This window comes from Peromyscus eremicus, chromosome 10 (assembly GCF_949786415.1).
Source record: "Peromyscus eremicus chromosome 10, PerEre_H2_v1, whole genome shotgun sequence".
In the NCBI taxonomy this organism is placed as follows: Eukaryota; Metazoa; Chordata; class Mammalia; order Rodentia; family Cricetidae; genus Peromyscus; species Peromyscus eremicus.
In genome coordinates this window covers 27,411,943-27,428,852 of record NC_081426.1, presented here as the reverse complement: position 1 = coordinate 27,428,852, position 16,910 = coordinate 27,411,943, and the positions used below count along the sequence as shown (strand labels likewise).

The 16,910-nt window shown below is 43.1% G+C and overlaps 1 protein-coding gene across 1 annotated transcript in view; it reads right to left on the bottom strand.

Annotated features, from left to right (window-relative positions):
• The window catches only part of Slc5a1 (solute carrier family 5 member 1), an 87,227-nt gene that overhangs the window by 18,182 nt on the left and 52,135 nt on the right, over positions 1–16,910 (bottom strand). The window contains exons 6-10 of the mRNA XM_059275673.1: positions 6,644–6,749; positions 5,370–5,450; positions 3,616–3,836; positions 3,282–3,417; positions 1,138–1,245 (exon numbers count right to left, since the gene is read on the bottom strand). Of these exons, the coding sequence (XP_059131656.1) occupies positions 1,138–1,245; positions 3,282–3,417; positions 3,616–3,836; positions 5,370–5,450; positions 6,644–6,749 (652 nt within the window). The remainder of the gene's footprint in view (positions 1–1,137; positions 1,246–3,281; positions 3,418–3,615; positions 3,837–5,369; positions 5,451–6,643; positions 6,750–16,910) is intronic.

The window sequence follows — 16,910 nt, the reverse complement described above, 5'->3', positions numbered from 1 at the left end:
ACACACACACACACACACAAATAATAAATAAAATATTTAAAGTAATTATGGTGGTTTGGAAGAAAATGGCCTGCAAAAGAAGTGGCACTATTAGGAGGTGTGGCCTTGTTGGAGTAGGTGTGGTCTCATTGGAGGACCTGTGTCACTGTGGAGATAGGCTTTGAGGTCAAGCCACACCCAGTGAGACACTCTGCTTCCTGTTGCCTGCATATCAACATGTAGCACCTCCTTCTACAGCACCATGTCTGCCTGCATGCCACCATGCTCCTTGCCATGATAATGGACTGAACCTCTGAAACTGTAAGCTGCCACCTCAGTTAAATGTTTTCCTTTGTAACAGTTGCCATGGTCATGGTGTCTCTTCACAGTAATAGAAAGCCTAACTAAGACAGTAATACTAGAAGTGGAGACTTGACATCTACTTGTGGCTTCCACATGTGTGCATATGTGTACACACACACACACACACACACACACACACACACACACAAATTCTAAATTTTGAAATGAGATCATTCAGCATTTGAGTTTCTATAACTGGCTTTTTTCACTTAACATCTTGCAGCGTCATCCATATTACCACAAATGAACAGATCACCTTGCGAGTCTGAATTGTTTATGGAGACCACATTTTTATCCATTTATGTTTGAACACTTAGGTTGGTTCTATAGCTCGGCAATTGTGCACAAGCCTATGATGCACACTAGAACACAGTTGTCTCTTTAACATAGTGGTTTCATTCCCTTTGGATATGAACTCTGTACGGAGAACGTTGAACCCTATGGTAGGTCTATTTTTATTTTTTTTTTCAGGAGCCTCCATACTACAAAATGACTGTTGTAAGTTATAACCTCTTTGTTTAAGTGCTTTAAATGACTATCTAGACAGGCATGAATAGGGAATTTCTGCCCCCACCCCAACGTTTTCATATCGTTTCCTTTCTTAGCCCAACTAAAGGACAAGACCCGGGATGATAGACTCCAACCGAACCATATGTTGTGGACAGTAACTCAAAAACACAGAAATGGGGCTTTCACCTTAGAGCACAGCCCTGGCTGGGAAAGGGCTTTGTCCCAGAATGCACCCAAAAGTCTAGGTAGAGCCTAAACCAAATTGACCTCCCAAGAAAGTCTCACCATTAGGCATGAGCTCCACCACCAAGGTTGGATAGGCGATGTTGGTGCAGCCAACAGCAGTGCCGCAGTACCTCTTACATTCTGAGGGGATGACACAGGCGATTTTGTCTAGAGAGAGATGAAGAGTTGTATCAGCAAGTTTTCGTTGGGTTGCAATGGGTTCAGACGGTTGCAAAACGTTTTACCTTCTTTTTTTTTTTTTTTTTTTTTGGTTTTTTGAGACAGGGTTTCTCTGTGTAGCTTTGGTGCCTTTCCTGGAACTCACTCTGTAGCCCAGGCTGGCCTCAAACTCATAGAGATCCGCCTGCCTCTGCCTCCCGAGTGCTGGGATTAAAGGCGTGCGCCGCCACCGCTCGGCATGTTTACCTTCTTAAAGCAACACTTCAAACAAGATATTCCCACCCAACACCCAAGAACACTGCCAGGAAGAGAACATCTCCCAGCTAAGCCGTTCTGTGTCATATCCTGGCCCTGTTATCCCAGACACAGCTTGAAGCTCCCACAGCAGAGAAAAATGGTTCTTAGGCAGAGGGAAAAAAAGGAAACTAAGAAATGATCTGGTGGGAAGGGAGGAGACGCTGTCTTCTATCTTAACAGCTTGGTGATGATAATTGTCTTTTCTTTTTCCTCCTGAAAATCATGGTTATTTGTGACTCCTAGTTTTGAGGTTTACTTTGAATAGCTCTTAAGCATACAGTCAATCCCTAGAAAACTACGGTGGCTCCCAAGATGTGAGAAATCTGGCACAGAGATAAGAAAGAAACAGACTGGGAGGAGAAGGGAGCAAGATCTAGAATCTTGGAGCAAATTCTAGAAACTTATATAGAATTCAGCTCCACAAACATCTGTTAAGTACTCATTTAGCACTGCACTGCACAGCACCAATTCACCAAAGTAGTATTTTGTAAATAAGTACATGCAGTAGCCATTAAGGAATGAGCCATTCTGTTTGCTAGACAAGTGTCTCTCAGTATCCACACGTGATTGGTTCCTGGGTACTCTTGATCTAATGGATTCCAAAGTCTGCAGGTGCTCAACCCCTTAAATAAAATACCATAGTATCTGTTGTAATACATGCACATCTTCCCCTTAAATGGCATGCAGAGTACTTACAATACATAATAAGCTATAAATGCTATGGAAATAGCTGTTATACTATGTTGTTTGGAAAAAGCGATAAGCAAAACTTTACAAATTGTCATCATAGGTGCAGATTTTTTTCAATATGTAGTTGGTTGAAGAGCCACAGATATGTGAGTTACGAATATAGAGGGCAATTATATTTCCTCATGGTGTATAAGCCGGTATAGGAATAGGAGAGCCTAGAGAGGGCATGTAACCAAGGACAAGATAGCAAATGCCTGCCAACTCTTCTGACTTCATTTTGGAGGATGCTTGCCAAACTGTCACTCTGCGGTGCTCTATTTATTGTTGTTATTTTGCATTTCAAATAGTTTTGAGTCGTAACAGCTAACCAAAAATTATTTTTATTCATAACAGCAGCATGTAAATAGCAATGCTGAGATGCCACAAAAAAAGGCCAAAGATGAATCTGTCACTCTAGATGGAAAGTCACAGGCTTGAGGCCCCTGCAAGGAAACAATCCATGAAACAGGGCAAAGAACATGGCAATCAGCAACTGGCTGGGCCTTTGACATTAAAATTACGAAATAAATTATTAGACACCGCTGCAAGGCTGGGGGTCAGGGGGCAGAACAGCAATCGAGCAAAGATTATTTCCTGGAAGAGGGAACCTGGATGATGTCATGACTGTGGAAGATTCAAAAAATAATGAAAAATAACGAGAAGGCAACTGTTGATGTAAGAAATGAGGGAATTGCTTCTCTCCTTCCACCTCGTAGGCTCCAGAGATCAAGTTCAGGTTGTCAGGCTTGGTGACAAGCCTGCTATCAAGCAACTTTAAATTTTAAAAACAAAAATAAATAATAAACTGATTTAAAAAGAGACTGGGAAAGGCAACGCCAAGATTTCTGTGTCTCTGATGGGCACACTGCCCGACACAGGCAGCCCTGACCCTTGGTAATCATGGCACGAAAGAGAGAGTATCAGAGGAGCCGGAGGGCTTCCAGAGTGCCATACAGCTAGCAAAGTAACAATGGGCTGAGCTCGGGTAGAGGAATTACCTGTGTATAAAATCCGGCTGACCATCCCCGTCATCACCATGAGGAACATGGGCAACAGCTTCATATAGCCACACATGATGCAGCCGGCCTTCACATGAGACATGTTCTTAGCTGAGAGGCAACGCTGCACAATGACCTGTCAAGAACATCCCAGTGAGGAGCTGTGCAGCCCAGTGACACTGTGACCCTCTGACATCCCAGCTTCCCTGTTTTGGGTCTTTAGCCTTGGTCCCCAGAAACCCACAGACCTTCCTCTCCATACTCAACCCCAGCAGCCTGCCAAGTGAGAGTCTCCATCATGCAACCTGTCTACCTGCACACCCAGACTGCATACCTGGTCTGTGCACCAGTACCACAGGGAGAGGATGCCCAGACCAAAGATGAGCCCAGGCCATGGAATGTCGCCCTTAATAGGATCTCGGAATATATGGAACGAGTCAGCCCTGGGAGTGTAGCATTCTTCCTTAATGGTGACGTTTCCATCAGAAACCACGCTTGGAATGGCTTTCATGTACTTCTCCAAGAACGCCTCATACCCTCCTACTTCATTGAAAGCTGAAAAATATTGGTACGAAAAAGAATACTGTGAAAAATTTAATTCCGTATAGTGATTTCATGTATGAGTATATTGGACACCAAGAGGATACCAGCACAGGAGAACATCCTTGAAGGGTGCACAGTTTGGGGCAAATTACCTTCCCCGCAGGCCTCAGGTTTCTCATTTATAAAAATGGGAGTGTGGACTCTGCCCAGCCTTCCTGGGAGCCACTGACATTTCAAAGCAACAGCCTGTGGAAGTGCCCTGACTGAAAACCATATACAAAGGAGGAATGTCTTATTAAAAGAAGACCTCGGCTTTGGACCGCCTGCAGACTGTTTTTTTCTTTAAATCCCAGCTGTCAGCCACGGTCTTTGGAACTCAGAACACAGACTTAGAGACACACAGTTGCCTTCTGGAGATTGGCCACAGGCTGGGACAGCAGGTTCCAGGGATGTACTGGGAATGGGCGAGGGATCAGAACTTGGCCACCTCTCAGCTCAGTGTTGCCTTTTAGCCTGTGTTTGCCAACCCCCCCAGAGTCTATGGGGAAAACCAAATGAAATCCTCAGAAAACTAAACCCTAGAGTGTAGACAGGAGCCTTTGAATGACTCCCAGAGGGTCCTATACACGTGAAAAACAACATGTGTCTTCTGTCTCCTCCTAACAGCAAGGCTTTCCAATGCTGTCTTTTATAGACAGGACAGTTTCAAGAAATGATAGGAAATGCTGACAGTGGATGAACAATTTTTAAATTTTGTCACCTGAAGCATTAAAATGAAAAATCACCTATCACCAACAATGCCTAAACGCTGGATTTTTAACATCACAGTGTATGCAGGATATAGTTTCAGCCTGAAAATACAGCATGTAAATCTGTGTCACTTGATGGGTGGTTAGCCTTCCTCATTTTTACCCAGGTTCCCTGCAAATACAGCACCACATTTCCCCAGGCCTACCCTGGAGACCACTGAACCAAGCTATCCAGAAAGGACAGGGGCAATTCGAGTATTCCTTGGGTCTGCTCCAACAAGGGTCCTACAGAGGCAAGGGGGTTCCCATAAGGATGGCCAGTCAGGGCTGGGCCAGTGCCCTGAGCTAGGCAGAGTGTAATGGGATATTTGTACACTATGTGAAGATGTATTGCTGTGATTGGTTTAATAAAGTGCTGAATGGCCAGTATCTAAGCAGGAGAGATAGGCGGGATTTCTGGGGAGAGATCGAGGAAGAGGAGGAGGAATCTAGGTACACGAATTACTCCAGAGATGCCAGAGATGAACAAGTCCGATGTACAAAAATGGAGAATAGGTTAAAAAAAAAAAAAAGCCGTGACGTAGAACATACATTAATAAAAGCAGATTAAGTTATAAGAGTTAGTTGGAGGCAAGCCTAAGGTAAGACCAAGCTTTCATAATTAATAGTAAGTCCCTGCGTCATTATTTGGGGGCTCGCTGGTGGGACAGACAAAGACTCGATACTGCAGAGCATCAAGCCAGACTTGCTCCACACCTCTGCCCCCACCTCCTCAACTAGCCTTAACCCCACTTACCAAACACAGTCAGGATAAGAGACCCCACCAGCATAATTGCTGTCTGCAAGGTGTCCGTGTAAATCACCGCCGCCAGGCCCCCTAAGCAGGCAAAAAGACAATAGTTCACATGGAGTGGGCGATGCCCACCTGCTTCCTTTTCCTACCCACTACCCTCTCTTTACCACCAAGGCACCTGCCAAGGAGCTCTCCACCGCCCCTGCCACCACCATCTGCCTGCCTTCCCTTCCTTCCTCCCTAATCCTGCTGCAATATTCTCCTAGCCTTCGCCTCTCACGGAAATACCTACAAGGCCTGGGAAAGGGCGGGGCGTTTGTCTTCACAAGTGCCTAACCCTGAGCCAGGCTTTACCTGAGTGGAAAACACTTGCTGTGAGCTTTTTAAGCTAGGACATGGCTCAAGGGAATGCTTGCTCCTTTTTACTCTGTAATGCTAGAGAGATGGAACCCAGCCCCCACCCGTGTGTGCGTGTGTGTGTGTGTGTGTGTGTGTGTGTGAGCACGCGCCCACGTGTACACATGCGTGTGACAGACAAACGTGCTAACTGTAAATTACATTCCCAGCCTCTCTAAGTAACTTCTTGTCCTCGGGTATACAGGGCTCCCACGGAGCAGCAAGCTCCACTGTTGATCTTCCCCTTCACTCCCGCAAAGAACGCGAGTCTCTGCCATCCTCAAATCTTTTTTTTTTTTTTTTTGGTTTTTCGAGACAGGGTTTCTCTGTGTAGCTTTGCGCCTTTCCTGGGACTCACTTGGTAGCCCAGGCTGGCCTCGAACTCACAGAGATCCACCTGGCTCTGCCTCCCGAGTGCTGGGATTAAAGGCGTGCGCCACCACCGCCCGGCTGCCATCCTCAAATCTTACTCCAAAACCTCTTCGTATACCTTTCTCCCACTTCAAAATGGTTCCCAATCTAGTCACGTTAGATCTATGGTTCCCGAGGACTCTGTACCTGTTTGTACCATCATGCCTCATGTCCCTTCTCTCCCCGGTACTTCCTAGTAACCACCTTCCCCTGGTACCCGCGGGCTCGCCTTGCTTCTGAGCCGAGCCACGCCCATTCCTGCTTAGCCACAGCCTTCAGGGCCAAGCTCTCCCGAGCGCCTGTGAAAGGTTGTCCTGACTCTTCCAACCAGCGCGGGAGCTTTCGCAGAACATCCACATGGCTTGCCGCGGAGACCAAGAAAATAGCCGTTCTAACCCTACCTCCTTTATCCTTCGCAAGTGCCTAACCCTGAGCCAGGCTTGAGCTGCCGAGCGCCTGAACGGACTCACCTGTGATTGTATAAAGGGCGGTGATTGCTAGTAGGATGAAGATGGCCAGGTATATATCCAGGCCCAAGGCCAGATTGATGAATATGGCTCCTGAGAAGATGTCTGCCTGAGAGGAGAGAAGCGACACATAGGCAGAAGTGAGAGAGGTCATCTGGTCCCAGGGGCCGTAAAGCAAGCTCTGCTCATGATAGTAGTTAGTATTTCACAAGGAAAAGGACTCTGTGGTTAAAAAAAACAATCTATTAAATGCTAGACTACACAAATTGAAAGTGGCTTCTGTGCCACACATCCCTTCACCTTTAATATGTACCATAGGCTGTGAATACATAGCTGAGGACCATGGGACAAGATGCTTCCCAAACATTTAAATATATATATATATATGATATATACATATATATGTGATATATACATATATGTATGTCTATCAGCATCCCACCCATCAGCTGCTGCTCTTAGCCATTACTCCAGGCTTTTACACATCAGTGTGCACAGGTTTATAATCTCTACCCTCAAAAGCAAGTCTGAGTGTTTCAGATCTGTGCGTGGGAAACCCAGCCCCCACTCGCTGCTTCTTCAAGATTTTAATTTTACCTGCCTGGCCCCAAAGGAGTTCATCCAGAACACTAAGTGCCTCTTGCACATTACTAGTGCTTCTGTCTATACTGGCTGGTGTAATTTTCAGGAGACTTGTCCCCCTGTCACTGCTGAATTCACTATGTTCTTTATACGGTTCTTCCAGGTTCTTCCAGGCTTTCTTCTCTGCCTCGCTTCTCTGCCTCTGGTAAAGCGACCTGGCTGGATGGCATGCAGTTGCTAATATAAACCAGCAGAGGGCATCAAAATACTGTGCTTCCAGGAAGGAGACCATTACCTGGTAATCTTTAGATTTGCAGGTACCGAATTTAGACTCCTCCTCCACAAAGTATAAGAGTTGGTCTTTTTTTTTTTTTTTTTTTTATTGCACAAAATAGAACACATTTTAGAAATCTAAAAAAGGAATCAAGCCACACTCCTTGGGAAGGTGCCAACAGGATTGGACTCGGCTCTCTTACACACACACACACACACACACACACACACACACACACCATTCTCATTGCTCCCTTCCTTGCTCCATTGCAGTTGCTCAGAGCCCTGCCGTGTTCAGGTCCCCTACCATGTACTGCACTCTGCTATGGTTTCAGAGTGCCCCTGAAAGTCCATAAGTTGAAAACACCATGCCCAAATCCACATACTGATGCTATTTGTAGGTGAGGCCTTTGGGGAGGGGGTAATTAGAATTGAGTGATACGGAGGGGGGGGCAGGACCCCCGTAATGAGATTATTGGCTTCCTAAGAAGAAGGAAAGACAGCCCAGGCTGCAAGCTCCTTTTCACCCCGTGGTGACGCAGCAAGAGAGCCCTCACCAGCTGCTGTGTGCCCTCAGATGTACTGCTTCCCAAAACTGTAAGAAATTTCTGTTCTTTATAAAAATCATGGGTATTTTGTTACAGTAGCAACCCACACTGGACCAAGATACCCTCCCGATGGGATCTCTAGTCTCCTGCCTCTACTGTTTCACCTAATACCAATTCCGTGGCTGTGTGCTAGAACTTGAGCCCCAAGAGGGAATTGTCCTGTCCTCCCAGCCTCTTTGGGGCCCTACATCTTAGCTGTAGCTCCAGTCATCTCAGACCTCCCCTGCAAGATGCTCTCACCCAAAGAGACCTATGTCATCACCAGTCCTGGTGAGGAAGGACAGACAGAATGAGGCGATAAGAAGGGGGATGGTGAGTTACACACACATACACACACACACACACACACACACACACGCACGCACGCACGCACGCATGCACTCACACATGCACACATGCGCGCGCGCGCACGTGGACTCATAGACTGAGGGCCTGACTTTGGGCACTGCCACTACAGCCCTAAGGAATGAGGGCAAAACATTTTATCTCTCTTCTTCTCCGTTTCTTCATCTTTAAAGCAGAGAGCTGTGTCTCAGTGTCTGGAAGTGGGAAAGGCAGCGGAAGCGCTCCACAGCCATGTCTCGGCAGCAGCTGAATAGAAGAAAAGAGCTCCATTGTACACTAGTCATGCTAAGTGTAAAATGGCCACCTCTTCCACACTCTGCACACCAGGCCACTTGAGACTGTGATGAATATTCACAATGCTTCTCCTCCCTAAAATAATGCATTTTTCATTCCACAAAGTCATCTAAATTAAAGGAATCCTATTCACTGGTTACTGAAGAATGCTATTAAATACACACACTTTTGATTTGACAAATTAGCTAAGAACATGAAAAAAGTTAGAAGGTGTCTACTACCTTAAAAATACCCTTTGGCTTGGGCTGTAGCTTGGTGGTGCGTTCCATGCTTAGTGTATACAAGGTCCTAAGTTCAAACCCCAGTAGAAAATAGCACAAACACCATGGTTGCTTTATTTTCCAGTATGTGGTTTTCACAGCTTTATGACAGCCACACTGTGACACTCTTCCCAGCACTAGTCACAATAAGTAACTCACAATCACAAGACGTGCTATAAATGACATCTATAAAATCTTCCTGGAGCCAGGTGTGGTGACTCACACCTGTAATCCCAGCACTTGAGATGGAGATGCAGGAGAATTTCTGAGGCCATCTTGAGCTACATAATAAGACTCCTGTCTACACACACACACACACACACACCTGCAAAAACACACAAGTGACGTGTGGGGTGGTGTGTGTGTGTGTGTGTGTGTGTGTGTGCATGTAGCTGCTTAAGTATTGACTAATGTAAGTCTTATATTTATGATATGCTACTTGTATCCAACATAGATAAAGAAAACTTTTGTGCTGAACTAAAAACAAAACAAAACAAAACAAAACAAACAAACAAAAAAACTAATACAAGCTCTCCCTCTCATGAATTCTATCCTTGGGACACCAAAAACCAGGATTCCTGCTGAGAATATCATAGCTAAGTGCATCCAGTCGAGGAAATCCACCTTAGCCTGAGGGCTCTGTGCGTTAGATTTCAGTTCTTCCTACCTGCCTCAATTTTTCATTTCCCTGGGATTTTTTTTCCTCTTCTTTTCCAGGGAATTTTATAGTTTACCAAGGGCTGCCACAGGCATGTGTTGTTTTGATACTCAAAAAGTATTGACATTTGCTCATTTCTGCCTATGCTTTTGGGATTGCAGCTGTTGGACCCCACAAAGTTCTCTTAGTGGAAAGAGATTGTGTGTTAACGTATGAAGTACAAGCTGCCAAGGAAGGCCCAAAATCTTGTGGTATTACACGATGAAAAGTTAAAACTTCCACAACAGGAGCTGGAGAGATGGCTCAGGGGTTAAGAGCACCGACTGCTCTTCCAGACAACCCGGGCTCAATTCCCAGCATCCACATGGCCGCTCACAACTGTCTATAACTCCAGTTCCAGGGGACCCGACACCCATGGCAAAAACATCAACGCACATAAAAATAAAATAAAATATTAAAAACAAAAACAGAACACAAAACTTCAACAACAAGTGACGAGTAGTGAGAAAGCAAAGAAAGAGATGAAAACCCTGAAATGGCCAAGCCGCCATTTGCAGAGTCACATGACCTCATAAGCCGCCATTTGCAGAGTCACATGACCTCACTGGCACAGAGGATGACCCGCTGGGTTCAAGCTAAATGCCGAAGGACGCGAAGAGAGCAAAACAAGAATGCCGACATTTAAGAAGCCGCGCTGGAAAAGTGCAACCAGAAGTTGAGAAGTCGGGTTTGCTCTTTTGTGACAGTGGAGGAAAAACAGATACAGTGGTTGGGGAAAAAAAAGGCATAAACTTCGTGGGTGAATCACGGAGGGAGAAGAAAGGATGGATAATCGAGCTAAGATAAACTGCAGCCATCTGCAAGGGCTCACGAAACAAACTGAAGAGACCACAGGAGAAAGTGGAAGCCTTGGAGGCAAAGAAAGAATTAGAAACAGAAAAGATGGTGTTACGTAAACAAAGTGTCCCATCTGAAGAATATGCAAGGCTTCAAACAACTACTAAAGGATATTCAGAGAAGACATAATGAATTTCAAAGTCTCATCCTGGTTCCTAACATGTCTGTTATCAGCCTCTGCTCCTGGCCTGGAACTCCCCTTTCCTCGGATGTGGAGAAATAGCTTCAAAGGGAACTGTGTCTACTTCACAAAACACAAGAGACTGGAGAAACTTCCATCTCCTGGCAATGGTGGGAGAAAGGTGAAGCTAGGGACTCAGCAAAGTGTGAAGTTGAGCATGTGGCAGTGAAATCCTGCATTACTGTTTGCCACAACCCATGAGCCACCTCAAGAAAAGGTCCCAGAGACATGCTCTGCTGCCTAAACCCCAGAATGTGAGGATTACACTAATGAAAGGGAAGCATTCTGAGAGTTTCACAGATATCTAGAGTATGTATTGATAATCTTTTGACAATATAAAAACAGGAATTAGTTAATTGAGAAATCAAGTTCTCAAATTACTAATTTTTACTTTGTTGAGTGTTTCTGGCATTTTGCCTGAAATATGCCCATCTTGAATTCCTTTTTCCTCATCTTTGAGATATCTGCTTGGCAATAACAAGATCAGTAAACATCTGACTTACTGAATACAAAAGTTATAAACTTCAAGGTTTTGGGCAAAGAAAACTACTTAAAAGTCTAAAAAATACTTTAAAGTTTCTAAATATATGCTCATTATAGAAATCTTTATCTTTTTTAAAAGCTGTGCACTTAGGTTATTAAACAACTTAATAAATATTTTTGTACTTAAAAAGTATTGGTGCCTGTCTGGCTATGGTTTTAAGGTTGATCACTATGTATTGAACAATCAACTAGGATTATTGTCATCATCATCATCATCATCATCATCATCATCCTCGTCCCTGGGAGTGAGGCCCTCTCTCAGTCAGTAGTTGCCTGTAGTTCTTAGTCTAGGAGTGGGACCCCATGAGACTTTCCCCCTCTGTGTTAGCATTCTGTTTTGAAGCTGTGATGCTTCTGTCTTGTTTATGCAGCCATTAAACAGACATATACAAGCATACATATATATATATATACATGTATATACACATATACATATGGCAATAACAATTTTTAAAAGACTATCAATACGAGAGAATGGCGATATGGAAGGGGTTGGAGGAAGAGGACTTGGGAGGTACTGGAAGAAGAAATGGAAGGAGAAGGTAATGTGATTATATTTTAATTCAAAATGTATAAAAAAGCCATCTATGCCTCCACCCACCGCAGCCTGACAGATTTAGCATGGGTACCACATCTGTTACCCTGGCCTATTCTGGCCAGCCCTGCCTACACCAAAACCAACCTCTGAGCTTCCACCAGTACCTGGCCTATCTGCCACCAACTACAAGTCCCTTCTATATTGCATCCAACCTCTACAGCCAGCCAGACACCCCACTTCCTTTTCCAGGATCCATTCCAGTGAGTTTTCCTGACCTCCCCATCACAACTTCTCCTGAACCCACCAGATCTAGCCTAGGTTCAACATCCGGTGCCCATATCCAACCTTTCCAGCCATATCTACACCTACACGCCAGGCATGGACCAGGAAGCCATACTGAACACCAGCCCAGTCCCCTCTGTCCACCTGACCTTCCACTTGAGCCATTTGCAACCTCTAGGCCCAATCCACAGGCACATCCTCTTGTCTGTCCAACCTGCTCTGTCCGTATCAGACTTAGAACTAACAAAGGAAGTCCATATGCCACATGTCATCACAAAAATACAAATAATGTGAAAGGTCAAGCCAGTATCCTCTTTCCTTCATCCACTGTAGAAAGGTTCACTAGTGAGAGTTACCTAGATGAAACCCAGGACACAGAATTTAAAAGAACAATCATAACTACACCAAAGAATTCAAGGAGTTTAAAGAAGACACAAACAAACAGTTTGATGAAATTAAGGAGAATAAACACCCGAGTTCCAGGACAGCCAGGGCTATACAAAGAAACCCTGTCTCAAAAAATAAAAATAAATAAAAATTAAAAAAAATAAAACTCAATCAGAAGAGATAGAGAAGCATACTATATACTCATTAAAGGAAAAAATTCACCAAGAGGATGTTAAATTATTAACATCAAGCACCAAATTCAAGGGTATCCAAGTTCATAAACACCACTACATCTGAAATTACATATCAACCCTTGCACAGTGATAGCGGGTAACTTTAATACACCACTCTGGCCAACAGACAGGTCATCCAGACAAAAACACAATGGAGAAATGCAGACACTAATTGACATCATAAAGCAAATGGACCTAGGAGAGATTTACACAATATTTCACCCAAACACCAAAGAACATACCTTCTTCTCAGCAGCTCAGGGAACTTTCTCTAAAACTGACCACATACTCAGGCACAATCACATCTCAACAGATACAAGAAAATCAAAATAACACCTTGCATTCTATCAGACCACCACAGGTTAGAACTGGATGTCAACAACAACAAACAACAGAAAGTTTACAGACTCATGGAAACAGACAACTCACTACTGAATAAAAAATGGGTCAGGACAGAAATTAAAGACTTTCTAAAATTGGATGAAAATGAAAACACAACATACCCAAACTTATGGGAAACAATGAAGGCAATTCTAAGAGACAAGTTCATAGCCCCATAAGTGCCTACATCAAAAACTTGGAGACACCTCATATTAGTAACTTTATAGCATACCTGAAATCTCTAAAATAAAAAAAAGAAATCACACCCAAAAGGAGTAAAATCAAGATATCACCAATCTCAGAGCCAAAAATCAATAAAATAGCAAGAAAAACAATATAATCAATGAAACAAGGAGTTGGTCCTTTGATTAAAAGTCAATAAGATTGACAAACCTTGCCAGGCGGTGGTGGCGCACGCCTTTAATCCCAGCACTCGGGAGGCAGAGCCACGAGAATCTCTGTGAGTTCGAGGCCAGCCTGGGCTACCAAGCAAGTTCCAGGAAAGGCTCAAAGCTACACAGGGAAACCCTGTCTCGAAAAAAACAAACAACAACAACAACAACAACAAAAAAGATTGACAAACTCTTATTCAAATTAACTAAAGGGAGGAAAGAAAAGATCCAAATTAACAAAATTAGACATGTAAAGGGTGACATAATAACAAACACGGAGGAAATCCAGAGAATCATGATGAGATACTTTAAAAACCTGTACTCCACAAAATTGGAAAATCCAAAAGAAATGGATAATTTTCTCAATATGTACCACCTGCCAAAATTAAATCAAGATCAGATAAGCAATTTAAACAGAACTGTAACACCCAATGGAATAAAAAGCAGTATTTAAAAGTCTACCACCCAAAAAAAGCCCAGGGATAGACAGTTTCAGTGAAGAATTTTACCAGACTTCAAAGAAGAGTTAACCCCAATATTCCTCAAATTATTCCACAAAATAGAAACAGAAGGAATATTGTCTAGTTCTTTTTACAAGGCCATAGTTGCTTGATACCTCAACAACATAAAGACTCAACAAAGAAAGGTAATTATAGACCAGTTTCCCATATGAACATACATGCAAAAATTTTCAATAAATACTTATAAACTGAATCCAAGAACACGTCAAAAAGATCACCCACCATGATCAAGGAGGCTTCATCCCAGAAATGTAGGGATTGTTTGACACATGATAACAATAAGTATAATCCACCAGAAAAACAAATTGAAAGACAAAAATTACATGATGATCTTATTAGATGCATAAAGGGCCATTGACAAACTCCCTAAGCTTCCATGATAAAAGTCCTGGAGAGAATAGGGATACAGGGACATACCTTTACACAATAAAGGCAATTTCAGCAAGCCCATAGCCAACATCAACTCAAATAGAGAGAAATGTGGAATATTCCTTTACATTGTGAATATATTTTGCTGTGATTGGTTTAATAAAAAAAGTTGACTGGCCAGCAGTTGAACAGGATAAAAGTTAGGTGGGAGAGCCAAACTGAGAATGATGGGAAGAAGAAGAAAGGTGGGGTCGGAGGAGTCGCCAGCAGATGCAAAGAGAAGCAAGATGGGCATGTCATACAGAGAAAAGGTACCAAGCCACATGGAAAAATATAGATAAGAAATGTGGGTTAATTTAAAATGTAAGAGTTAGCTAGTAACAAGCCTGAGCTATTGGCTGAGCATTTATAATTCATATTAAGCCTCTGTGTCAGCTGTTTTGGAGTGGCTTGTGGGACAGAAACTTTTGCCCACAGAGAAACTCAAAGCAATTTCACTAAATTCAGGAACAAGATAAGGCTGTCCACTCTCTTCACATCTATTCAAGATAGTATTTGAAATCTTAGAGCAATAAGACAACTCAGTGAGATCAAGGGGATACAAATTGGAAAGAAAGAAGTCAAAGTATCTTTAGTTGCAGATGGTCTGATAGTATATATAAGTGATCCTAAAAATTCCACCAGGAAACTCCTACAGCTGATAAACATTTTCAGCAAAGTAGCAGAATACAAAATTAACACTCAAAAATTAGTAACCTTCCTATACACAAATAACAATTGATCTGAGAAAGAAATCAAGGAAACAACACCTTTCACAATAGCCTTAAAAATATAAAATATCTAGGGATAACTCTAAGCAAGCAAGTGAAAGACTTGTATGATAAAAAACTTTAAACACTGAATTAAGGAAATTGAAGACGATACCAGAACATAGAACTATCTACCATGCTCATGGATCAGTAGGATTAATATAGAAAAAAATGGCCACGCTACCAAAAGCAGTCTCCAGATTCAGTGCAATCCCCATCAAAATTCCAACACAATTCTTCACATATCACAAAAGGACAATTCTCAGGTTCATGTGGAAAACACAAAAACCCAGGATAGTTAAAACAATCCTGAATAATAAAGGAACTGCTGGAGACAGCTGACCTGAGCTGGTGGGAGCTCATCTACTCTGGATGACAGCTAGGGAGCCTGCATGGGACCGACCTAGACTCTCTGCATGTGTGTGACAGTTGTGTAGCTTGGTCTGTTTGTGGAACTCCTAGCAGTGGGATCAGGACCTGCCCTGGTGCTTGAGCTCGCTTTGGGGAACCCAATCTCCAAGCTGGTTTGCTTTGGCCAACCTTGATTCATAGGGAGGAGCTTGGTCTTGCCTCAACTTGATGTGTCATGCTTTGTTGACTCCCATGGGAGGCCTGCCCTTTCTAAATGGAGACAGAAGAGGAGTGGATGGGGGGGTATAGAAGGGAAGTGGGGGGAGGGAACAGGAAGAGAGAAGGGAGGGGAAACTGTAGTTGGTATGTAAAATAAATTTAAAAATAAAGGAACTATTGGAGGTATCACCAACTCTGACTCAAATTGTGCTACAGGGCTTACTAATAAAAACTGCATGGAATTGACACAAAAACAGACACATGGATCAATAGAATTGAATTGAAAACCCAGACATAAATCCACACACCAATGGACACCCAAAAATTTTTATAAAGAAACCAGAAATATACACTGGAAAAAAGACAGTGTCTTCAACAAGGAGTGCTCGTCAAAATAGACAGCTGCACGTAGAAGAATGCAAATAGATCCACACTCATCATCCTTCATGAAACAACTCCAAATGGATCAGTGGCCTCAATAGAAAACCAGATACACTGAACCTAATAGGGAAAAGTGGGTAATAGCCTTGAACACATTGGCACAGAAGACAACTTCCTGAACAGAACACTGATAGCAGAGGCACTAAGATCAACAATTAATAAACGGGACCTCATAAAACTGAAAGGCTTCTGTATGGCAAAGGACACCATCATTCAGACAAAGCAACAGGCTACAGAATGGGGAAAGATTTTTACCAAGTACACATCTATAGAGGGCTAATATCCAAAATATATAAAGAACCCAAAAAACTGGACATCAGGAAAAAAACATTTAAAATGAGGTATATATTTAAACAGAGATTCTCTAAAGAAGAAACTCAATGTAATGTTCAACATCCTTAGTCATTAGGGAAATGTAAATCAAAACTACTTGGAGATTTCATCTTACACCTGTCAGAATGGCTAAGATCAATAACACAAGTGACAGCTCATGCTGGTGAGAACGTGGAGCAAGGGGAACACTCCTCCATTGCTGGTGGTAGCGCAAACTTGTATGGTTAGTCACTTTGGAAGTCAGTGTGGCGGTTCATTACAAAGATAAGAATCAATCTGTTTCAAGATCTAGCTATACCACTCTTGGGCATATACCCTAAGGACCCTTCATCCTACCAGAGACACTTGCCCAACCATGCTCAGGGCTGCCAAG